The sequence below is a fragment of the Hippopotamus amphibius genome, chromosome 8, assembly GCF_030028045.1.
Source record: "Hippopotamus amphibius kiboko isolate mHipAmp2 chromosome 8, mHipAmp2.hap2, whole genome shotgun sequence".
NCBI lineage: Eukaryota > Metazoa > Chordata > Mammalia > Artiodactyla > Hippopotamidae > Hippopotamus > Hippopotamus amphibius.
In genome coordinates this window covers 53,960,625-53,985,978 of record NC_080193.1, presented here as the reverse complement: position 1 = coordinate 53,985,978, position 25,354 = coordinate 53,960,625, and the positions used below count along the sequence as shown (strand labels likewise).

Here is a 25,354-nt window from a genome sequence, read left to right as displayed (position 1 = left end):
TATGTAAAATGTTCACTTTAGGTACACCCTCTAAACTGGCAAATAGTTTCTCCCTTAAAAGGACATCAAAAGTTGTTTACTTGTGATAATGTTTACAATAGAGAAAAGAAGATGGCAAGCAAGTTAACTAGGATTGAGTCTTTTTTTTTTCCTTTTTGCCATACTTGTGACAGTACTCCAAGTATTAAGTTGGATATAACAGATTTATCTAGCACTTTGATAACTGACAAAGGACTGTATTTGAAATTTCTATTTGAAGACCACTGATTTAACTATTAGTTGATGTATTTGGATAGGCTTCATTAATACTTAAAGAGTTCAAAAATATGAAACTTATTTACTCCATTGCAAGTCTAATGAGTAATTTCAAGAACACAGAAATTAATCATTGATCTTAGAAAAATACTGTAGCATAGCACCAGTATTTTCCAAGCATTCTCTTCTTTGCATTGTACCTTTGATGAATAGTTAATTGTAGATAGCCTTTTTTTTCTAATGACATTTATTGTTTTCTTTCTGATTTTATTAATACAAGCAATACATGTTTGTTGCCGACAGCTAGAAATAAAAGCATAAAGTAAAAATTAACAGTCACCCATAATCCCGCCCCCCAGAGATAGCCATCATTAACATTTTCATGCATTTTTTAATTGAGGTATAGTTGACCTACATCACTATGTTAGTTCCAGTGAACAGCATAATGATTCCATATTTCTACACATTATAAAATGATTGCCATGATATGTCTGGTTACCATCTGTCACCATACAAAGTTTTTACAGTATAATTGACTATATTCCTCATGCTGTACATTTCATCCCCATGACATTTTTGTAACTGGAAATTTATTCTTCTTAATCCCCCTTACCTATTTCAGTCATTCCCCAAACCCCCTCCACTGTGGGCTGCTGGTTTCTTCTCTGTAACTGTGCATCTGTTTCTGTTTTGTTGTTTCTAAATTTGTTTTGTTTTTTAGATTCCCCATATAAGTGAAATCATATGGTATTTGTCTTTCTCTGTCTGACTTACTTCACTTAGCATAATACTCTCTGGATTTATCCATGTTGTCACAGATGACAAGATTTCACTCCTTTTATGGCTAAGTAATATTCCATTGTGTATATATACACTACATCTTCTTTACTCATCTATCAGCAGACACTTAGGTTGCTCCCATATCTTGGCTGTTGTAATCATAAATGCTGGAATAAAAATAGGGGTGTATATATTGATGTTTTTATTTCTTCAGAAAAATATCCAGAAGTGGAACTGCTGGATCATATCTATTTCTAATTTTTTGAGGAACCTCTATACTGTTTTCCATAGTGGCTGTATCAATTTACATTCCTACCAACAGTACACAAGAGTTCCCTTTCCTCCACATTCTCACCGAAACTTATTATTTGTTGTCTTTTTGATAATTATCATTCTGAGAGGTGTGAGGTGATATCTCATTGTGGCTTTGATTTGCATTTCCCTGATGGTTAGCGATGTTGAGCATCTTTCCATGTGTCTGTTGCCCATCTGTGTGTCTTCTTTGGAAAAATGTCTACTCAGATCCTCTGCCCATGTTTTAATCAGGTTGTTTGTTTTTGTAATGTTGAGTTGTATGAGTTCTTTTTACATTTTGAATATCAGCCCCTTATCAGATATATCATCTGTAAATATCTTCTCTCATTCAGTAGGCAGCATTTCCATTTTGCTAATAGTTTCCTTTGCTGTGCAAAAGCTTTTTAATGTAGTCCCATTTGTTTATTTTTGCTTTTGTTTCCCTTGCCTGAGGAGACAGATCCAAAAGAATATTGCCAAGGCCAGTGTCATTGAACATACAGCCTTTGTTTCCTTCTAGGACTTTTATTGCTTCAAGTCTTATGTTTAAGTCGTTAATTCACTTTGAGTTTATTTTTGTATATGATATGAGAAAGTCCAGTTTGATTCTTTGGCATGTAGCTGTCCAGTTTTCCCACCACCAAGAGGCTGTCTTTTCCCCACTGTATATGCTTGCCTCCTTTGTTGTAGATTAATTGACCATATAAGTGTGGGTTTATTTCTGAGCTCTCTGTTCTGTTCCATTGATCTATGTGTCTGTTTTTGTGCCAGTACCATACTGTTTTGATGATGGTATCTTTGTAGTATAGTTTGACTCAGGATGCATAATACCTCCAGCTTTGTTCTTTCAAGATTGTTTTGGCTATTCAGGTCTTTTCTGTTTCCATGCAGCTTTTAGAATTATTTGTTCTAGTTCCATGGAAAAATGCCATTGGTATTTTGCTAGGGATTGCATTGAATCTGTAGATCGCCTTGAATAATATGGTCATTTTAACAATATTAATTCCTCCAATCCATGAACATGGTGTATCTTTCCATTTGTATCATCTTCAGTTTCTTTCATCAGTGTCTTATAGTGTTCTGAGTACAGGTCTTTTATCTCTCACCTCCTTGGTTAGATTTATTCCTAGATATTTTAGTCTTTTTAATGCAATTGTAAATGGGATTGTTTTCTTAATTTCTCTTTCTGATAGTTAAATGTTATTGTATAGAAATACAGCAGATTTCTGTATATTAATTTTGTACCCTCAACTTTACTGAATTCATTGGTGAGTTCTCATAGTTTTCTGGACACGTCTTTAGGATTTTCTATGTATAGTATCATGTCATCTGCACCAGTGACGGTTTTACTTCTGTCTTTTCCAATTTGGATACCTTTTATATCTTTTTCTTGTCTGATTACTGTGGTTAGGACTTCAATTCTGTGTTGAATAAAAGTGGCAAGAGTGGGCCCCTTTATCTTGTTCCTGATCTTAGAGAAAATACTTTTAGCTTTTCACCATTGACTATGATGTTAGCTTTGGGTTTGTCATTATGGCCTTTTTTATGTTGAGGTATGTTCCCTCTACCCACTTTGTTGAGAGTTTTTATTATAAGTGGATATTGAATTTTGTCAAAAGTTTTTCTGTATCTGTTGAAATGATAATATGATTTTTATTCCTTAATTTGTTGATGTGGTGTATCACATTGATTGATTTGTGGATGTTGAACCATCTTTGCATTCCTGGGATAAATCCCACTTGATCATGGTATATGATCCTTTTCATGTATTGTTGATTTCAGTGTGCAGATTTTTTATGATTTTTGCATCTATGTTTATCAGGAGTATGGACATATGATTTTCTTTTTTTGGTCTGGTTTTGGTGTCAGTGTAATGCTGCCCTTATATAATGAGTTTGGAAGTGTTTCTTCCTCTGGAAGAAAATTGTTTTTTTTAATACGTTGAGAAATATACATGTTAATTCTTCTTTAAATGTTTGATAGAATTCACCTGTGAAGCCATCTGGTCTTGGACTTTTGTTTTGGGGAGTTTTTTTTATTACTGATTCAGTATCATCACAGTTAATTAGCCTATTCACGGTTTCTGTTTCTTCCTGATTCAGTCTTGGGAGATTTTACATTTCTAGGAGTTAGTCCATTTCTTCTAGGTTGTTCATTTTATTGGCATATAACTATTCATAGTAATCTTTTATGATCCTTTGTATTTCAGTGGTGTCAGTTGTAACTTCTGTTTCATTACTGATGATGTTGATTTGGGTTCTCTTTTTTTCTTGATGAGTCTGGCTAAAGGCTTATCTATTTTATCTTTTCAAAGAACCATCTCTTAGTTTCGTTGATCTTTCCTATTTTTTTTGGTCTATATTTCATTTATTTTTCACTTTGATCATTATTACTGTTTTCCATCTAGAAACCTTGGGTTTTGCTTCTTTCTTTCTAATTTCTTTAGGTGTAAGTTTAGGTTGTTTTGAGATTTTCCTTATTTCCTGAGGTAGGCTTGTATCACTATAAACTTCTCTCTTAGAATTTGGCTGCATTGTGTAGATTTTGGGTTGTTGTGTTTTCATTTTCATTTGTCTTCAGGTATTTTTTAATTTAATCTTTCATATCTTCTGTAACCCATTGGTTGTTTAGAACCATACTGTTTAGCCTCTATGTGTTAGTGGTTTTTGCAGGTTTTTTTTCCCTGTAGTTGATTTCTAGTCTTATTGCATGTGGTTGGAAAAGATGCTTGATAGGATTTTAATCTGCTTAAGTTTACTGAGACTTGTTTTGTGGCTTACCATATGATCTATCCTCGAGAATGTTCCATGTGTACTTCAAAATAATGTGCATCCTGCTGCTTTTGGAGGCAATGTTTTTATATATATATTTATATGCATATTATATATTTTTTATATTTTTATATACATTTAAATATTATACATATTTTATAATATATATATAAAATATATATATATCCATTTGGTCTAATGTGTAATTTAAGGCCAGTGTTTCCTTATTGATTTTCTGTCTGGGTGATCTGTTGATGTAAGTGGGGTGTTAAAGTCCTCAACTATTTTGTCTTATTGTCAATTTCTCCCTTATGTTTGTTTTTACTTACTTTATGTATTTAGGTGCTCCTTTGTTAGATGCGTGTATAATTGCTAGCTCTTCTTGTTGGATTGATCCCTTTATCATTATGTAATGTCCTCATTTTCATTTGCATGCAATACTCTTTTCCATCCCCTCACTTTTGGTCTGAATGTGTCTTTAGATCTGAAGTGAGTCTTGGAGGCAGCATATTTGTGGGCCTTGTTTTTTTATCCATTCAGCCACTGTGTATCTTTTGATTGTAGCATTTAGTCCATTTACATTTAAAGTAATTATTCAGGACTTCCTAGATGGCGCAGTGGTAAAGAATCCACCTGCCAATGCAGGGGACACGGGTTCAAGCCCTGCCCTGGGAAGATTCCACATGCCACGGAGCAGCTAAGCCCGTGCGCCACAACTACTGAGCCCATGTGCTGCAACTATTGAAGCCCACGCGCCTAGGGCCCATGCTCCACAACAAGAGAAGCCACTACAATGAGGAGCCTGCGCGCCACAATGAAGAGTAGCCCCCACTCTCAGCAACTAGAGAAAGCCTGTGTGTAGCAACGAAGACCCAGCACAGCCAATAAATAATTAAAATAAATAAATTTATTAAAAAATAATAATAATAAAAAATAAAGTAATTATTCATAGGTATGTTCTTACTACCATTTTGTGACTTGCTTTCAGGTTGTTTTTGTATTTGTTTTGTTCTTTCTTCATTTTGCTTTCTTCTTCCCTTTGATTTGATGACTGTCTTTAGTATCAGTGTGAATTCCTTTCTCTTTTGTGTGTGTGTATCTATTGTAGTTGTTTGGCTTATGGTCATCATGAGGTTTATATATAGCATCCTATATATGTACATGATTATTTTAAGTTGATGATCTCTTAAGTTCAAATGCATTTTAACAACCCTGTGTTTTTACTCTCTTCCTTCACATTTAATGTTTTTGACGTCATATTTTATGTCTTTTTATTTTGTGTATTTCTTAACTACTTAATGTGGATATAGATGATTTTACTACTTTTGTCTTTTAACCTTCCTGCTAGCTATATAAGTGGTTGACCTACCTTTACCATATATTTGCCTTTACCAATGAGATTTTTTTCTTTGTAATTTTCATATTTATAGTTGTGGCCTTTTGTTTGGTTTTGGCCATGCTACGCAGCTTGTGGAATCTTAGTTCCCTGACCAGAGATCGAACCCAGGCCCCCATAGTGGAAGCACGGAGTCTTAACGACTGGACCACCAGAGAATTCCCTAGTTGTGGACTTTTTTTCCCCACTTCAAGAAGTGCCTTTCACATTTCCTGTAAAGCCAGCTTAGTGGTGCTGAACTCTTAGTTTTTGCTTATCTGTGAAACTCTATCATTCCTTTAAATTTGAATGATAGCCTCCCTTGCCAGATAGAGTATTCTTGACTGTAGGTTTATTACTTCAGTCATTTTAAACATGGCGTCACTCCCTTCTGGCCTACAGAGTTTCTGCTGAAAAGTCAGCTGACAGTCTTATAGGAGTTCCGTTGTATGTAACTAGTTACTTTTCCCTTGCTGCCTTTAATATTCTCTGTCTTTAATTTTTGCCTGATTACAATGTGACTTGATGTCAACTTATTTGGGACTCTGTAATTCCTGGACCTGGATATCTGTTTCCTTTCCAAGGTTAGGGAAGTTTTCTGCTATTATGTCTTCAGATGCATTCTCTGCCACTTTTTTCTCCTTCTGGGACTCCTATGATGTGAGTATTAATGTGCTTGTTGTTGTCCCAGAGGTCACTTAAACTGTCCTCATTTCTTAAAATTCTTCTTTCTTTTTTTATTCAGCTTGAATGGTTTCCACTACTTTGTCTTCCAGTTCACTAATTTGTTCCTCTGTATTATCTAACCTACTGTTGATTCCTTCTAGTATATTTTTTGTTTGTTATATTCTTCATCTCTGTTTAGTTCTTCTTTATATTTTCTTACTCTGTTAAACTTCTCACTGTGTTTATCATTCTTCTCTCAAATTAATTGAGCACCTTTATGACCATTACCTTGGTTTTTTTTTTTTTCTGAGCTGCACTGCTTGCAGGATCTCAACTCCCCAACCAGAGATTGAACCCAGACCCCCGCAATCAAAGCACCCAAGTCCTAACCATTGGACCAGCAGGGAATTCCCTACCTTGAACTCTTTACTGGGTAAATTGCTTATCTCCACTTCACTTAGCACTTGTTCCTTTGTTTTGAAAATATTCCAAGGTCACCTTATTTTGCCTGATTCTCTTTTTATTTCTATGTGTTAGGTAGGTTGATTATGTTTCCTGATCTTGGAGAAGTGGCCCTATGTAGGAGACATCCTGTCGGGCCCAGCAACACACTCACCTCTGTTCACCAGAGCAATATACTCTAGGGGGTGCCTACTATGTGATCTGTGTAGGCCCTTCTGTTTTGGCAGGGCTAACTTCTGTGGGCATGCTGGTAGGCTTGGCTGGCCCCCAGCGCAGTTGGTTGCCTAGCCTTGCCTAGTGCCAAGTCTGCTGGTTGTTGGTGGGCAGGGCAGGTGCCAGAACTGGTGCTGGCCCACTATTTGGCAGGACCCTCTCCTGGGCCCTCTTGTGGGTGGGGCCAGATCCTAGAGTGACTGGGGGTTGGGGGGAGAGGGGTTCTGTGGCTGCTACTGGCCTGCCAGTGGATGGGGCTTTATCTTTGTGTGGCTGGCTGCTTGGCCTAGGCCTTCCCAGGACTAGTGCTGACTGGCTGGTGGGCCGGGCCTGCTCCCTGCACTAATAGGCTAGAGAGAGGAGTCTGAAATGGCGCTTGCCAGCACCAGTGTCCTCACGATAGAATGAGCTCCCAAAAATGGCTGTTGCTAACATCTGTGTCCCCATGGTGAGTCCCAGTTCCCTCCTGTTTGTTTAGGAGGCTCTCCAAGATCAGCAGGTGGGTCTGATCCAGGCCCCTTTCAAGTTACCGCTTCTGTTGTAGGTCTCGGAGCTTGTGAGATTTTACATGCACCCTGTAAGTGGATTCTGTTTCCTACAGACCTTCAATTTTCCCAAATCCAAGCCCCATTGGCCTTCAAAGCCAGATGTTCCCTGGGGTTTGTCTTCCTGGTGCAGGATCCCCAGCCCAGGGAACCCAATATGGGACTCGGGCCTTTCACTCCCCATGGGGAGTTTCTGCAGTCGTGATTGTTGGTTGCTACCTGGGGGTATGGGTGTTGACTGTGCCGCATCTCTGCCCCTCCTACCCATCTCTTTGTGGTTCCTTCTTTATACCTTTGATTGTAGAAGATCTTCTCTGCTAGTATTCTGGTCGTTCTCATGGATAGTTACTCTGTAAATAGTTGTAATTTTGGTGTGCCCATGGGAAGAGGTAAATTCAGGGTCTTCCTACTCTACGATCTTGGCCATTCCCAACCTTTTGTTTTTTTTTAATCTTTGTTCTCTGAAACATTCCAATACAGTTTATTTTAAGCAGCTTTTGTTCACATAGTCTACAAAATGGCTTATGTTTCCCTATAAAACAAAATGTCTTTTGAAACTATAATGAAGGAACAGAGCTTTTTTCATTTTCTTTTTATATTTATAATTCAAGGAGGTTTGTGAAACTCATTTATTTTAGGTATTGATATCTTCACTATTTAATATTGAAATATGAAATTTTCACTTTGGTTTTTATAACAACAGACCAAGCATGAATTGGGCCCTTGGAATTAAAATCAAATCTCAAATTGACACCATTATCGCTGGGCTTATCAGTAGTCTTAACATGGCAGCTTGGAAATAAAAAACTTCTTTCTATATATCATCTAGGAATTTTAAGTTTCTATGTCATTTGTAAACTGAGTTATCTGGCTTTTGTCATAACCCTCTCATGTTTACCGTTTGTACTTATCTCTCACAGAAGAGTATACAAATATATTTTAACACATTATTGACCAGGGGACTTTTGCAGACACTAACACCTGTGGCCGGCAATTTATTATGTAAGTGAATATTGAAACACCCGTGTTTGTGTAAATATCAGCAACTTTTTTGCACTTAATGTATTTATTTGAAACTTTGTACATGTCTTACTAAAGCATTCTAATATTTCATTAGAGTGTGATAGGCAGTATAGCAGTCACCTCTGTGCAGGGGAACAGAACATCTATCACAAATATACCATGTTTCATTGCACTTTCCCTTGGAAGAGCAGACTCTACACTTTCTGGCAGCATTTTTTTTAAGTCATATGGTATTATTTCCTCTAGAATATGTTCTTTTATTTTACATGATAGTCAATAAGGTGGACCTTTGCAGGGGGCTCTTTTAGAAATGCCACAAGAAGGATCAGGTGCATTCTGACCGGAATGGTCAGATACCCATTCTCTAGTTACTGCTAAGTCATTTTATTCTGTGCATTAAGGCTACAATAAATTTTAAATGCATTGAGTGAACCACAATTACTGAAATAGAAACCCACTTTCTTACACCATTTTAGAGTTTTCTGGAGGATATTGAAGTTTGCCAGATACTGACCAGATCGATCAACTCCTTTCATGTATTTATTATTCTCTAATATACAAGTGGGCTTAGTAATCTGATGGTCGGTCCTCCTGTCTTCCTTTCCTGTAGATGCTATGGAGGCACCATGGATAGTTGTCACCATGTGGACTAGCCTCTTGTCTTTCCATATAAGAAGAATCACCTCTCCCTTCTATAAGAATGGCATTTCTCCCCTCTGTAGATTTTTAGATTTCTCCTTTAATTGGTTTGGTAGACACGATTCTCTCTTATAGTCCCACAAACTCTGGTTTTATTTTTCAACAGTATTTCAGGGGCTTCCTAGGTGGCGCAGTGGTTAAGAATCCGCCTGCCAATGCAGAGGTCACGGGTTCGATCCCAGCTCCAGGAAGATCCCACATGCCGCGGAGCAACTAAGCCCGTGTGCCCAAAAAAAAAAAAAAACTGAAAACTCAACAGTATTTCAGATGTGGACATACTGTTATAATAATTGTCTTGGTAAATATGGTGCCATGAACCAAGATAAGATTGTAGGACCAATAATATTGTTTCTTGCAGTTTCTTTCCTTCACCCATGTAAATCTCAAGGTTGCATATGTATCCAGTTTCACTTTAACTAACTATCCTGACCAAAATTCCGTATTTCATAAGTTTTCCAGTATTGTAGTTTTTGAATCTGAGTCATCCTGTCCACTTTATCATTGCCTCCTCTAGTGATAGCTCTTGTTTGGGTATATAGATCGATTGAAAGTTTGGTAGAAAATCACCCAAAAGAGGTTTAACTCTTGAAGTTCTGTCTGCAGGAAGTGGAATTTCCGAGCTATTGTTAAAGTGAAAAAAATGTCATTATTTGTTCGAGTCTTCTTCTCATCATAATCTTTGGAAAGATAGGTGTTTCAAGTAAGGGATCAGTCGACCAGTATTCTTTGCAGTGTGACTTTATTATTTGTCCTATCAAAATTATTAATCCAAGAAACTTCATGTCATAATTGGTTACATCAGTCTATTTTAAAGCCTTATCTTACCCTTCATATAAGTTTTCATTCTGTTGATGATAAAAGTTAGTTTGAGAAGCAACCAACTCAAAAAAGTCGTTACCAAAAATTAATTCTGTTATTTCATGAAAACTTTGTGGGTTAGTACATTAATAGTTACACCTAACACACCTGTAAATTCTTCTAATTTTTGTGAAATGTTGTCTTCAATCCACTCTTTTGTAGAAGCAAAGGAACATTCTCTAGCACCGTGAGTTTCATTTTCACTTTCCATATCAGAATCAATCACTAAGGTTTTTTGTCTTTTTGTTGGTCTGATATTCACATCATCTGAATCAGAACTATATTCTGAAGAACTATCATCTTCTGAGATACTAGTATATATTGTCACTTTGACAGTCAGAGAAAGTATCTGCATAAAATTCACCAAAAAATTCTTCACTTAAGATTTCACGATGCATCATTTTTTTTAATTTTACAGTAATAAACTTGTGTTTATAATATACACAAGGTTGGGACAAAAACCTAACAGAGCAAAATGTGAATAGTAACGACAATCATAAGTTGTATGATGAACGCTTCATAATTTTAAGCTCTGACAACTTCACACAGTGAGGTTAATTGTATCACTCTTTAAAAACATATTGATATGTCTCTGGTCAATGACGTTCCGGTAACAAAAGACATATTAATACATCTCCAGTCAATAATGTGTTAAAATATTGATATTCATATTTTTTAATTACCATTGATTAACATGAGCGGGGGTTAATATTCAAAGCAAAGCAATTAAAAAATTGATTATTGGGGTCATCTTAACCCTTTTATATCAAGGTTTGAATAAATCAATGGCTAAAGTTTATTGCTTCCATTAAAATTTTGAGACTAATCAGGAAGTAGTAGTGTTTTTATTTCTACTGTTTTCATAGAATATAAACATACTTTTTTCAATTCTATTAATCATGGAAAATTTTAAATCTCATACAAAAGTAGATAGACTAGCCTAATGAACCCCCATATACTCATCACCTGATTTCAACTGTTGTCAGTCCATGGCCCATTTTGTTACCCATTTCCCCCCTGCCCTCTTATTTTGAAGCAAAGCTTAGCTATCATTTCATCCATAAATACTTTGGTAAAAATATACTTTTTTAATCTTATCATTCCTCCACAACAGCAGGTTAGTGCAGTAAACATTTATCTTGTGCCTCCTTTTTAGAAGGTAGACAATAAACATACTATAGTGATTATTAAAATGAGAAAGAAATAGGCACTATCCTAAACAAACTTATGGTATAATGGGAATGGGGGAAGATCAGAAAAGTATTTATTAATTTGGTCTTCCTTGATGGTAACAAGTGTTATTAAAGTATTAAAAAGTCAAAATTTTTTAATGCCTCACAAAATGGATGTTTTATATTTCTACAGTGTTAGCTGATATGAATTATAAAAAAAGTTTTTTGTCCTTTAATGCCACTGTGGTGACAAAAAATATGAGATTGAGAAATGGTGTTAAATATTTTTTAGTATTTAAATTTCATTTAACTTAATTTCTTGATAACAGTTTTTTTCTGGTGCATACACCGATTCAAAGAATGATTTTGTATGACATAAACAGATATTCAGTACCTAACCAGGTATTTTTTTCTTAGCTCCTGTTTCTGCTACTGAAGAGCCTGAAAGTCCCCGAGGCAGTTTCTACACTGAGGCTGATTTGACATGAAAGAACTTTGCTCTAAAAGCATTTCCTTTTGAGTTATCTCTAAATACAAAATTGTTATCAGTGGAACCATGGAACTAATAGTGTGTAGGCTCTTGCATCCATGTCAACTAGCCACTTGGGTACAGGCTCCCAGGACAGCTTAGGAGATCTGTGGCAATGAGTAGGTTCAGCTGGAAAGGGCATGTTTCCACCCCGGAATCTGTTCAAATTGCCCTTTCCTCATAACTGTACATATAATAACTCTGAGATGTTAAAAATGTTTCTTTGTTTAAAAAAAAAAAAAGTGTGTATCAAGTGTGTGGAAGAATAAAGCTGTATGTTCCTTATTTCAGCAGTATTGGTTAAAAAATAAATTTATGTATTGCCACAGTGACCTCTTGTGGGGAAAACATTTATTTCACACATTTTTATTAACTCTTAATCATTGTACAAATAGGTTTCAAACTGAAATTCAGATGGTGAATAAACAGTTCCCATGTGAGCCATTCAAATTTTTGGAGCCAACTTTAAGACTAGAGTATTGTGAAGCATTGGCTATGCTTAGGGAAGCTGGAATTGAAATGGGAGATGAAGAAGATCTAAGGTTTGTTTGTCTTTGTGATTTTTAAAACTTCAGTAATTAGATTTAAGATACGAAAGAATGAATATATTGATGAATGATTTTTTTTCACCCAGTTGATAAACTTCAGTTTTATTAATTTTGGTATATAGTATGATGCTGTTTTGTTCAATGTGTGATCTGAAATAAAATGGTATGTTTAATGTGGTTTGCCTAAGCTTCAGTATTTTTGTTTATAAACACTTTTGTCCGTTTTTCCTCCTGCCTCATATTTGTAATGCTTTAAATAATATAGGGCCTTTTGCCTTTGATTTTATTATCTACTATGTGAACTCTCTTTCTAAATCAGTGGTGTTAGAGGGGATAGACAGCAGCCTAAATCTGTCCCTATATAGGATTAGGGTATTAAACTTTTAAAGATCTCTAAAAATACTATCTAAATTCAAATCAAACAGTTTATAATTTTGAAATGAATATATAGTTTAATAAAGATTCAAGGTTTCTGTCTGATGTTTTATTCAAGGGTTCTAAGATAAAATATTTAAGCCAACACAATGATTCATATCAATATAGGAAGAGAGGATTATTTTTTAAGGGTTTTTTTTTTTTTTTCATCTCTATTGGAGTATAATTGTTTTACAATGTTGTGTTAGTTTCTGCTGTACAACAAAGTGAATCAGCTATGTGTATACATATATCCCCAGATCCCCTCCCTCTTGAGGCTCCCTCCCACCCTCCCTGTCCCACTCCTCTAAGTCATCACAAAGCATCAAGCTGATCTCCCTGTGTAGGGTTTTTTAACAAATATATTTCACTCAAAACCCTTCATTTACTTTTATCTGTTTCACAGATGTATGCATGTATGTGTGTGTGTGTGTGTACACACATAGGTATATATATTGTTTTAATCATCCTGTACATTGCTAGATGCCATTTTAAGGAAAACCATAAATTCTATAATTACTTTAAGTTGGATAATATTTTTATAAGTATTTTGGAAATTTTTCTTAAATAGAATAGTACTTAAAGTAGCAAATACCTGGCTATAGCAATGTAATTGGTTTATATATACCCCGTTACATTTTACTTGGAAATACTGATTTTTTGTTTTATAAATCTTTGATAAAGAGTAAAAAAGGAGAGACTGTTTTGAAGTAGAACCATTTAACGACAAGAGTAGCCTATATTGGTATAGTAAATTTTCATTATCTGTAAATGTTATTTCTGAATCAGTGAATTGCTAAATTCTATTTATACTTTTATTTAAATATTATTGAGCAGCACCTACTAACTGTACCAGGTGCTCTCAGAAGTGGTTTTCAATAGTAGTTGCCTTTTTAAAAAGGAGAATAGACCACTATGTATTTTGGCTAAACTTCTTATCCTTTGAGAACTTCAAATAGAAGCGGTTCCTATTAACTTAAAACTCTTTTAAGTTGCTGTTTGATCTTCAAACACCTGATTTCCTGTTTCTTTTTCAGTACACCAAATGAAAAACTGTTGGGTCGTTTGGTAAAGGAAAAGGTAGGACTCTTATACATGCTGGATTTCTTTTTATAAATCTGAAACATACCCTTGGTACTAAAGAACAGTCGCAAGGGGGGCTAATCTTCCTAGAATGGTAATATTCCAGAATAAATAAAAACCAAGGGGGATTTTTTTTTTAATTCTTAGAAAAATGAAAAGTACTCAGACAGGCTTTGCCCAAGTGGTGTGATTAGCTCATTATTTGATTTTTGTATTAAGTTGTACTGAGGTATCTCTAAAAGTGATGTCTAGGTCTGATTGTCAGATCAGTTAGAGAAGACTTCAAGACGATTTGAAATTATTTAGGAATGGTCTTCCCTGACTACCCTTGCTGACTCATGGAACTAGAGGGTGAATGAATTTCTTTTCTTCCTCTTAAATGAAAGCTACTTTCCTATCTCAATTTCTGAAATTTCAAAGAAGAGAAAAGCTAAACTTAGTGTGATCTTTAAAAAAATTAAGAGAATTGTGTAATTGAATAAAAACAGTCCTTGAGCTCCTCCTGCTGGTTACACTCAAAACTGTTCAGCTGACTGGGAACTAAGCTGTTTGTGAAACTGCACAGCACTGAGTTTATACCTTTAAAATGCTGTTTCAGTAGGGCTAATTCTAATTTGTCAGCTCTGTTGACATTCCCTCTACGCTCCAGTTTTAGGAAAAAATGTTTAACATCGAAACAGTTGAAATGTGACTGATTTCTTTTTAATTAAATGTAGGTCAAATATTCTTTCTAACAAAAATGTCATAATTTCATGTGAAATTTATTTCAGTTGTAGTTTTCATCTGAGAAAAAATTACCAAATTAGTATCTAAGATATTAGATATCTAAATTAAAATTTAAATTATAGGGGAATAATCAAGATTTTTTTCAAGATGAATATAGTAAAAGACGTCAGTTTTTCCCAAAATAATTTATAGGTGTAATGTAGTTTTTGTAAAAGCCAATGAGATTTGAGATAATTTAACAAAAAATAGTTATAAAATGCATCTGAAAAATTAAATGAGCTAAAATTGCTATGCAAAAAAGTGAAAATCAAAGAAGTTTATCACAGCATAATTTTCATTGGAGGAGAAATTAGAAAGAGATTACATGTCCAAGAAAAGAATAGAAAAATGCGTATTTGAACTGTGATTGAATAGTCAACAGCTCCCCAGAATTAAGTATACTGGAAGAATTTATAACATGGCAAAATACTATAGGATACAGATGTTACTTGAAAGAAGCAGAATAGTTACTGTATATAGAGTGTAATTATAGTAATTTTGACGAACAAAACTTATGTATAAAAAAAGACAGTTAATTACTGAAATGGTAGCCTTTTTACTTTAATTAAGCTTCTTAAAAATCTGTTTTAATCATATTTATTCTTTTTATAGTATGATACAGATTTCTATATTCTTGATAAATATCCATTGGCTGTAAGACCTTTCTACACCATGCCTGACCCAAGAAATCCTGTAAGTAATTTGATTTGAAATAACCTGTTTAGGGGAAGAGGGAAAATGTAATTGTCACTGTGTCAAGTTGTACAAGGGGAATAATGGTTTTTATTAGTAACTTGCAGTTTTGATAGACACATTTTTATATGTATTGCTACTCATTTCTGTCAGTCAGGTCAAAATGATGTGAAATTTGAATATTCTAGCAAATTAGTCACCAAAACCTGTATTAAAAATAATTTTCATGTGTTGTTTTTAAAGATATATGAGGAAGTAACACTATATAAATAACAAATAGTATTAATAGATTTGAAGACTTCACCAAATCATTTTATCATTGACCTTGAACGAAGAATTCACATTCTGTCCTGGTAGTTAAGCTAAATAAAGGCTTGTGGCCTTTCACTGTTTTTCCTCTGCACTGGTTCCCCAACTTTAGTGGGCATCAGAATCTCTTGGAGGGCTTTTAAACCACAGATTGGTGGGCCTCATCACCAGACTTTCTGATTAGTTGGTCTGGGGTGGGGCTTGATAATTGGTATTTCTGATAAGGTAATACTGAAGCTACCAGTCCAGGGATCAAACTTTGAGAACCATTGGTTTATTGAAAGACAAAGTAAGTCTAAACCCAATAAGGAATAGTTTGAGCTATGGTAGACTGATGTTCTGTTTACTTTCTTTAAAATAATGGCATTTTAAAAATTGAAAAGACTAGCACCTGTTGGTAATTCAAAGTTCCAAAAGTGATCCCAAAATCCTATCACACTGAAAAACATTTCAGATAATAAAGTGAAATAAGAATCAGCACTACTTCTTAAAAGAAGATATAATGCTCTGATTTGTTATTGGAAGGTGTGGGAGAAAGGGAAGATAAAATCTGGTAGAGGCAAGGAAGAAGTTATTATTCAGCTCTCATTTGTTTAATCCTGTTTTGGAAAAACATATCATGTTTATTGGAACAGGTTGCATCATTAATTATAGGAAAAAATGGACTTGCTCTTCATGCAACAAAAGGTGTTTTTCCATGTGTGTGTGATGGAATAGGGTGATAGCCACTTGAATGGTATTTTTTTTGCTTGATTTTCCTACAGAAACAGTCCAACTCTTATGATATGTTCATGAGAGGAGAAGAAATACTGTCAGGAGCTCAAAGAATACATGATCCTCAGCTACTGACAGAGAGAGCTTTACATCATGGAATTGGTAAACAGCTTAAATGTATGGAGGAGGGTCATGTATATTCTGAAAACAATACGTTTTAAAACCCTTTAAAGACTTCAGAAACAGTCATTTGTTTTAATCTTCATTGTGCAGTAATTGCTTTTGCAATTTTTTTAAGCTAAATAAGATGATAAATTAGGTTTTTCTGTTTTATGTTTGTAGATTTGGAGAAAATTAAGGCATACATTGATTCCTTCCGCTTTGGAGCCCCTCCTCATGCTGGTGGAGGCATTGGTAATATTCCTTTATATTATGACAATATTTCCAACCCAGATTTCATTCGGCAAAGTGTTCATTCAGTTCTAACTAAATTTCTTCAGTATTAGACTTCAAAAAGTAAATTTTGTTTATTGTTATTGCTTACAAATAAGTTCACAAATGCTAAATGTAATACAAATTTGAATTACAAGAATTTTTTAAGTGAGTTATAACTGAATGAAAATTTGATTTTGAGTATTCTCTTTTCTCTCTGTATTTATGAGTTCATTCAGATTAGCCCAGATTTAAAGCTCTCCCTCAGGTTATTTCAGATTGCTGCTAAATGTTTTTGTTGAAATGTAACATTACATTGGCTTTTAGAACCACTTCTAGAGTATATGTCAGATACTGCTCTGTGATTTAAAATGAATAAATATTTAACTAACTCAACTTTTGGATGTTTGTATCAAAAACTTAAAAAGAATTCTGAATTTATAGTTTTGATGAAGTTTTTTGTTTGTTTTGGGTTTTCTGGTAAACAGGTAATTTACTTATAAAATTTCAAATTCAGAGCATACAGAAGAGTGTAGATTCACCTCCCTACAGAAAACTATTGTTTCTGGTTTCCTCTTTACCTTTGCAAAGGTAATCACTTCTTAAAATATATTTTTTAATCACTACATAGAATCCATTGAAAGGGCACATGGTAATCTTGTTAACCAGCTTCCTATTGATAGACATGTAGGGTATTACCAGCCTTTTGTTATTATAAACAATGCTATATTGAATATATACATAATTTAAATTTCAGTGGGAAATTTATGACTATTTTCTCTTAGAATATTGAGTGATGTGCAGTTTACATGATACTTTACCAACTTTTATAACTGATTGACAATGTAAATTTTAATCATGCTTGTGAAGAAAGATACTTGAATGGTTATCAAAATATAACCTATGTTTTTTTTACTGATAAACATTTTAAGTCTCTATTGTATTAAATATAAGTTGTATGTATGTATTTTTTAATACATAAAATATAAAATTTATTCTGCAAATTACAGAGGATATTTCCCAACTTATACATAATAGGTAAATGGTATGTATATTACATATACAAGTATATGACTCAGCACAAGCTTTATATATGACTCATAATGAAGTTGGTAGTAAGTTCTTTACTGTTTTGTACATGTTTATATGTGTATTGCTTTTTTTTTTAATACATCTTTATTGGAGTATAATTGCTTTACAGTGTTGTATTAGTTTGTGCTGTACAACAAAATAAATCAGCTATATGTATACATATATCCCCATAATCCCTCTCTCTTGAGCCTCCCTCCCACCCTCCCTACCCACCCCTCTAGGTCGTCACAAAGGACCGAGCTTATCTCCCTGTGCTCTGCAGCAGCTTCCCACTAGCTATCTATTTTACATTTGGTAGTGTATATATGTCAATGCTACTCTTTTACTACGTCCCAGCCTTCCCACCCCCACTCTGTGTTCTCTAGTCCATTCTCTACATCTGTGTCTCTATTCCTCCTCTGCCACTAAATTCATCAGTACCATTTTCCTAGATTCCATATATATGCATTAGCATACAGTATTTATTTTTCTCTTTCTGACTTCCTTCACTCTGTATGACAGTCTCTAGGTCCATCCCCCTCACTACAGATAACTCAATTTCATTCCTTTTTATGGCTCAGTAATATTCCATTGTATATATGTTCCACATCTTCTTTATCCACTCATGTATCCATGGACATTTAGGTTGTTTCCATGTCCTGGCTATTGTAAATAGTGCTGCAAGGAACATTGTGGTACATGTATCTTTTTGAATTATGGTTTTCTTAGGGTATATGCCCAGTAGTGGGGTTCCTTGGTCATATGGTAGTTCTGTTTTTTAGTTTTTTAAGGAATCTCCATACTATTTACCATAGTGGCTGTATCAATCCACATTCCCACCAACAGTGCAGGAGGGTTCCCTTTTTTCCACAGCCTCCCCAACATTTATTGTTCCTAGATGTTTTGATGATGGCCATTCTGACAAGTGTGAGGTGATACCTCATTGTGGTTTTGATTTTCATTTCTCTAATGATTAGTGATGTTGAGCAGCTTTTCATGTGTTTGTTGGCCATCTGTATGTCTTCTTTGGAGAAATGTCTATTTAGGTCTTCCACCCATTTTTGGATGGGGTTGCTTGTTTTTTTGATATTGAGCTGCATGAGCTGCTTATATATTTTGGAGATTAATCCTTTGTCAGTTGCTTCGTTTGCAAATATTTTCTCCCATTCTGAGGGCTGTCTTTTTGTCTTGTTTATGGTTTCCTTTGCTGTGCAAAAACTTTTGAGTTTCATTAGGTCCCATTTGTTTATTTTTGTTTTCAAAATACAACCTATGTTTGATAATTAACATTTGAGATGAAGATGGGATATGGTGATTTTTTTTGATTAGTGTTAGATTACTATAATACAAGGTTCAAATTTATGTCTGCAGATGTTTTTTAGTAAGAAATAGCAATAAAAATATTAATTCTTTTATTTGTATTACTTTTTAGATGTTAAATATATTAAAGTTGTTGCTATATAAAAATATTCTTTGACCTTGCCTTCTTTGTGGGATGTATTAGCCTGCTACAATTTCAGTGAAATAGATGTATCATATTGGACACAAAAGATTCATTTGCTAGTTTTGCTGTTTCTTAGGTGGTACTTGTTCTTAATTCTTGTCAGTAACATAGTATTTAAGTCACGTGTCAAAATCAGACTCTTCTACATTCAAAACACTTAGTACAGTAATGTATTATAGAGTCTTTTATGCTGGGAACCACCATGTTACATGTGTATTGAATTATAATAGATTTCTGGTACTTCCATTAAATCACATTTCCTTGGACAAGTTTATGACTCTCATCTTACACTGATAGCCTGGACTACATAATTAGAATCTGGTCTCTTTTTGTTTGAAAACATAATATTAGGCTTATAAAATATTTTTTGTTTGTTTAAATCATAAATTTTGGGTATTTTCATAGTTTTTGTAGTTCACATTTTACAGAATCCATACATCTTAAGAATATCTCATTTAGTCCTTACCACATACAGCATCATCTCTATTTCTGAATCAGGCCCAAAATATTCCATTTTAAACTCAAAATAATACAAGTCATTTTCCTTTCTAACAAGGAAAAGCATTGTTTTGATCGGTGATATTATTTTGGTAGTTTTCAATAAGTAAGACCCTGAGAGGTTTTCAGAAAATGAATTAATGATAATTTTGTTTTCTCCAGGGTTGGAACGAGTGACTATGCTGTTTTTGGGCTTGCACAATGTTCGTCAGACCTCAATGTTTCCCCGTGATCCCAAACGACTTACTCCTTAAAGAAAATGTTTCTTTTTATTCTTTCCAGTACCTGCTATTAATCAGGCTGTACCTTAGGTACTTAAAATATGCAATAAAATAAATGTTTTATCCAAAGTGCCACAATTACTTTTGGACTAATTCAGTATAGGTTACTTTAAAAGAGAAGATTTTTATAACTTTGGACATGTTTCAGTAGGAAATGATTGAACATTTTAATGAAAAATTCATATTGTTATGTTAAAAGTTCATATTGCATTACTACAATAAATGTTAACAATTTTAAACAGTTCATATTGTGTAAATTTTCTTTTCTATATTACGGTGGCTACAATATTAATGTCTTAAATTTTCAATATTTGGTCTTATTTTTTTAAATTCTGACATTGAGATAAGAACAATTTTAGGGAAGTATCTGAGATTTTAACGAATGTATAACTGGCATATGGAAAATTTTGCAATCTCAATTCTTAAAAATTGTGCCCAGAAATCATGTAAAGCAGGTGAGAATACTGGTTAGAAAATATACTATACAATATAATATTATATTAAATTGTTAAATAATCTAAACCTGAATTTCAATAAAATTTTAAAGCTAATTATGGTTGTTTCTGTGTAACTTCATGGTAATGTGATTTTATAACTGGTTCTTGGCATTTTTAATTTGAGAAAAGGGAAAAATAGACGATCAGTTTATGTAAATGCCTAAAAGCAAATGAAAACTGATATATTCATAACATGTATTAATCAGATATAAATTCTGATTGGTGTAAGGATAGAGTTTTTAAAGCTGAAAGCTTGGGTTGCTTAATAGCACATAGATTAAAAAATATTGCAGAATTTTCTGTTTTTGTTTTTAGCTAGTACTGGCATGTAGTGAATGTCACTAAAATGCACTCTCACTTCCCTCCCAAAAAGAAATTTCTGTGTAAGAATTGCAGTTAGAGACACTATTCCTCTACATTATTAAATATGTTGATGCTAATGTTAATTTTACAGTGAACCACACATAATGGTCAGGAACAAAACAGTGTAATGTAGTTATTTTCCTACAGGGAAAGGAAAAATAACACAGAAAAGCAAGAGGGTCAGAAAGGTAGGACATTACCCCTGGATCATAAACATCTGCCCGTTATTTTTAAAAGTTAATTTATTTTACTATCGAGCTTATGAGCTCTCTGAGAATAGAGACTCAATTTTTATATCTTTCTTGCATAACCTACCAAAGTATCTTGAGTTTGGTAGGTAACCCAGAAGTGTTAAATACATTTAATCCACACCAAGAATAAAATGGACTACCTATTTTTTACTGTTTTGCAGCCCAAGCCCCAAAATAGTATAATAATAGTAGCCCTAGAGCTATTCTTCTCAAGTTCATAGAATTTTAGCTTCTTTCAAAATAAATGGTTTATAAAGTCTTTGAATGATGTAATCTTTTTATTTAATTATGTTTTTATGCAGTATTCTCAAACCTGTCAACCAGATTAGAGCATGATAAAAAAGGACAGCCCTGTACCAAGCTTTATCAAATTTTAATGTCATATTTGCTTCAAATATTTTATTTTCTTTTTTTGGGGAAAAAGTAGTAGATACAGGTAAGTCTTCTCATTTACCCATCCTGATCGTATTCCATCCCACCCTAGTGGTAACTACTGTATATGTCACTGTTTTTTATTCTTTTCCATGTTTTTATGTTTTAACTAAATATGTGTTTCTGTAAACATTGTCTAGTATTATTTTGCAGATTTACTTGATATGTGTATTCTGGAATTTTGATGGAATTACCTTGAATTTATAAAATAATTTGAAAAGACTTGGAATTTTCATCTCTTCAGTCTACTAATGAGTGAACATGGTATATCCCTTCTTTTTTGGTAATTTTTTCTTTAATTGTGATAAAGTATATTGGTCTTCTTTAATATCTTTCAAAATTACTTTTTAATTTTTCTTGCATGCTGGAAAACCTTACCATTTTTTATCTATTGGAAATGGGACCTTTTTTTTCTATTACATTTTTCAGTTGTTAGTAAGGTATAAGAACACTATCAGTTATCAGTTTTTATTTGTTGCTTTTTTTATACAGCAACATTCCTGAACTCTTATTAGTTCTATAGTTTCTATTGAGTGTCTTGTATTTTCAAAGTCAGCAAACAGATGTGAGGAAGGATAAGATAGTAGAAAAAGTATGGATTCTGTAGCCATACTACCTGGATTAAAATCCTGATTTTGCTGTTTACCAGCTTTGTAACCTTGGGTAACTTGCTTATCCTCAGCTTTCCTCATTTTCATAATCTTTATCTCATGGGACTATTGTGGGAATTAAAAAGCATGAAACCCTTAGAACAGCACCTGGCACAGAATAGCATCTGGCAAATAAGGAAAGTTTTATCACTTCTTGTCTAATTCTTATGTCATATTTACTTACTGTATTAGTTAAGCCCTTCAGTAGAAGGTTGAATAAAAGCAGTGATGGGGGGCATGCTTTTCTAGTTTCTCAATTAATTTTAAACACTCCTAAAGTCTCAAGATTACGTGTGGTATTTTCTGTGGGTTTTTGATAGGTGCCCTTTATCAGGTTAATGAAGATTCCATTTGTTTCTGTTAACAATGACTGTCAAATTTGTCAAATACTTTTTCTGTATTTGCTGCAGTTTTTTTTCTTTTAGTTTTGAATATGATGGATGATAGTAATAGAAATTCCTAATGTTTTTCTGGAATAAATACTACTTGATCATGATGTATTATTTTGTGTGTGTACTACTGAATTCAACTTGATAATATATACAGCCAAATTCACTCGTCTTAAGTGTGTAGTCTGATGAATTTGGGTAGTTTTATATAGTCAGGTAACCTCCACCATAATCAAACTACAGAACATTTCCATCACCCTAGAAAGCTCCACAGTGCATCCTTATAATCAGTCTGCACCTCTGGCAACAAAGATCTACTTTTGTCACAATTATGTTGCCTTTTCTAGAGTTTCATATTAATGGAACAATACATGTAGTCTTTTGTGTTTGATGTCTGTCTTTAAGCATGATGTTTTGAGATTCATCCATGTTGTTGCATATATTAATAGTGTATTTCTTTTATTGATCAGTAGTATTCCATAGAATGGGTATGCCATAATTTATCTATTCACCAATTGATATACATATAAGTAGCATCCATTTTTTTATCTGTAGTGAATAATGGTGCCATGAGCATTTGTTTGCAAGTCTTTTTTGCAGGCATGTTTTCATTTCTATTAGGTAGATACCTAGGAGTGAAATTTCAGGGAAGTATTAGAAGTGTATATTTCACTGTATAAGATACTGCCATACGTTTTCCAAAGTAGGTGTATCATCTGGCATTTCCACCAGCAGTGAATGAGAATTTAAGCTGCTCCACAACATCACCAACACTTAGAAATGTCAGTCGTTTTAATTTAAGCTATTCTGGTGGTTATATAGTTGTATCTCATTGTGGCTTTAATTTGAATTTCCCTAGTGATTAATGACGTTGAGCATCTTTTCATGTGCTTATTGGCCATTTGCAGATTTTTTTGGTGAAGTGTCTTCATGTCTTTTGCTCGTTTCTTTTATTGGATTGATTGTCCTCTACTTGATAAGGGCTCTTTATGTATTCTGTATATGAGCCCTTTGCCAGATATGTTTGGCAGCTAGCTTCTCCCAGACTGTGGCTTGCCTTTTTTTTTTCCTTAGTTGCCTTTCAAAGAGCAGAAGTTTTTGTTTGTTTGGTTTGTTTTGTTTTTGTTTTTTTTTTAAGAACTTTCCTTGCGATACAGTTAACAGACTGCATGTATTTAGAGTGTACAATTTGGTATTTTTTTTCTTATTAGTCATGTATATATGGCAATCCCAGTCCCCCAATTCATTCCCCCCCAACCCTCCCCGCTTTCCCCACTTGGTGTCCATATGTTTGTTCTCTACATCTGTGTCAAAGAGCAGAAGTTTTTGATTTTATAGTTGTGCTTCTGTGATCTGTGTAAGAAATCTCTGCTTAATCGACTATCCCAAGTATTTTTTCTTAAGTTTTCTTCTATAATTTTAGTAACTTGAGCTCTTACATTTAGATCTGTGATCCATGTTGAGTTAATTTTTGTCTATGGTATTTGTAAGTGTCAGGGTTCTTTTTTTCTTCCCCCCATGTAGATATTTAGTTGATCCAGCTCATTTGTTGAAAAAACTGTCTTGGGTCTTCCCTGGTGGCACAGTGGTTAAGAATCCACCTGCCAGTGCAGGGGACACAGGTTCGATCCCTGGTCTGGGAAGATCCCACGTGCCATGGACCAACTAAGCCCGTGCACCACAACTACTGAGCCTGCACTCTGGAGCTCTCAAGCTGCAAATGCTAAGCCCACACTCTAGAGCCTGCGCACCAAGCTACTGAAGCCCACGTGCTTAGAGCCTGTGCTTCACAACAAGAGAAGCCACCACAATGAGAAGACTGTGCACCGCAATGAAGAGTAGCCGCTGCTCACCACGACTAGAGAAAGCCCACACACAGCAACAGACATCCAACATAGCCAAAAAAAAAAAAAGACTATCCTTTCTCTGTTGAATTAACTTGGCACCTTTGTGGGAAAGAGTTAACCATATAAGGATGGGTCTGTTTCTTTTTTTTTTTTTTTTTTAATTATAGCTTTATTTTTTGGCCACACTATGCAGCTTTCAGGATCTTAGTTCCAGACCAGGGATCAAACCTGTGCCCCCTGCAGTGGGAGCTTGAAGTCTTAACCACTGAACCGCCAGGGAATTCCCAGTATGGGTCTATTTCTACACCCTGTTCTAGTCCATTGATCTATGTCTGTTCTTGTACCAATACCACTGTGCCTTGATTTTTGCAGTTTTAAGTAAATCCTGAAATCAGAGAGTTTATGTCCGCCAGCCTTGTTCCTCTTTTTCAGGATTATTTTAACTATTGTTAGTCCTGTGCCTTTCCATTTGAATTTTTATATCATCAGTTTCTTCAGAAAAGCCTGCGAAGGTTTTGATTTGGATGGCATTGACTCTATAGATCAGTTTGGGGAAAATTGCCATCCTAACAGTACTGAGTCTTCCAATCTATGAATATGAAACCTCCCATTTTTTAAGTTTTTAATTTCTCTTCGCAATTTGTTTTTTTGTTTCATTTTCAGTGTTCTAGTTCTATGTACTAGTTCATCGCATCTCTTTTTAAATCTAATCGTGTGCTTTTGGAAAGAACATGTATTCTGTCCTGTTGAGTGTGGTAATAGAGAGTTGATAAAAGGTGTTACGGGTTTTTTGTCTAGTTCTGTCAGTTGCTAAAATCAGACAGATGATTTTGGAATTGTCCTTTCTCCCTTTAATTCTGTAAATGTTTGATTTGTGTACTTTGAAGCTTTGTTATTAGGCATATATACTGTTATGATTATTATGTCTTCCTGATTAATTGACCCTTTTATCTAATGAAATACCACTTTAT

General features: G+C 34.2%; 1 protein-coding gene across 1 annotated transcript in view; it reads left to right on the top strand.

Annotated features, from left to right (window-relative positions):
- The window catches only part of DARS1 (aspartyl-tRNA synthetase 1), a 66,800-nt gene extending 46,602 nt beyond the window's left edge, over window positions 1–20,198 (top strand). The window contains exons 11-16 of the mRNA XM_057744765.1: window positions 12,038–12,184; window positions 13,642–13,684; window positions 15,065–15,145; window positions 16,219–16,330; window positions 16,511–16,582; window positions 19,836–20,198. Of these exons, the coding sequence (XP_057600748.1) occupies window positions 12,038–12,184; window positions 13,642–13,684; window positions 15,065–15,145; window positions 16,219–16,330; window positions 16,511–16,582; window positions 19,836–19,927 (547 nt within the window). The 3' untranslated portion in view covers window positions 19,928–20,198. The remainder of the gene's footprint in view (window positions 1–12,037; window positions 12,185–13,641; window positions 13,685–15,064; window positions 15,146–16,218; window positions 16,331–16,510; window positions 16,583–19,835) is intronic.
- Window positions 20,199–25,354: the final 5,156 nt, after the last annotated feature.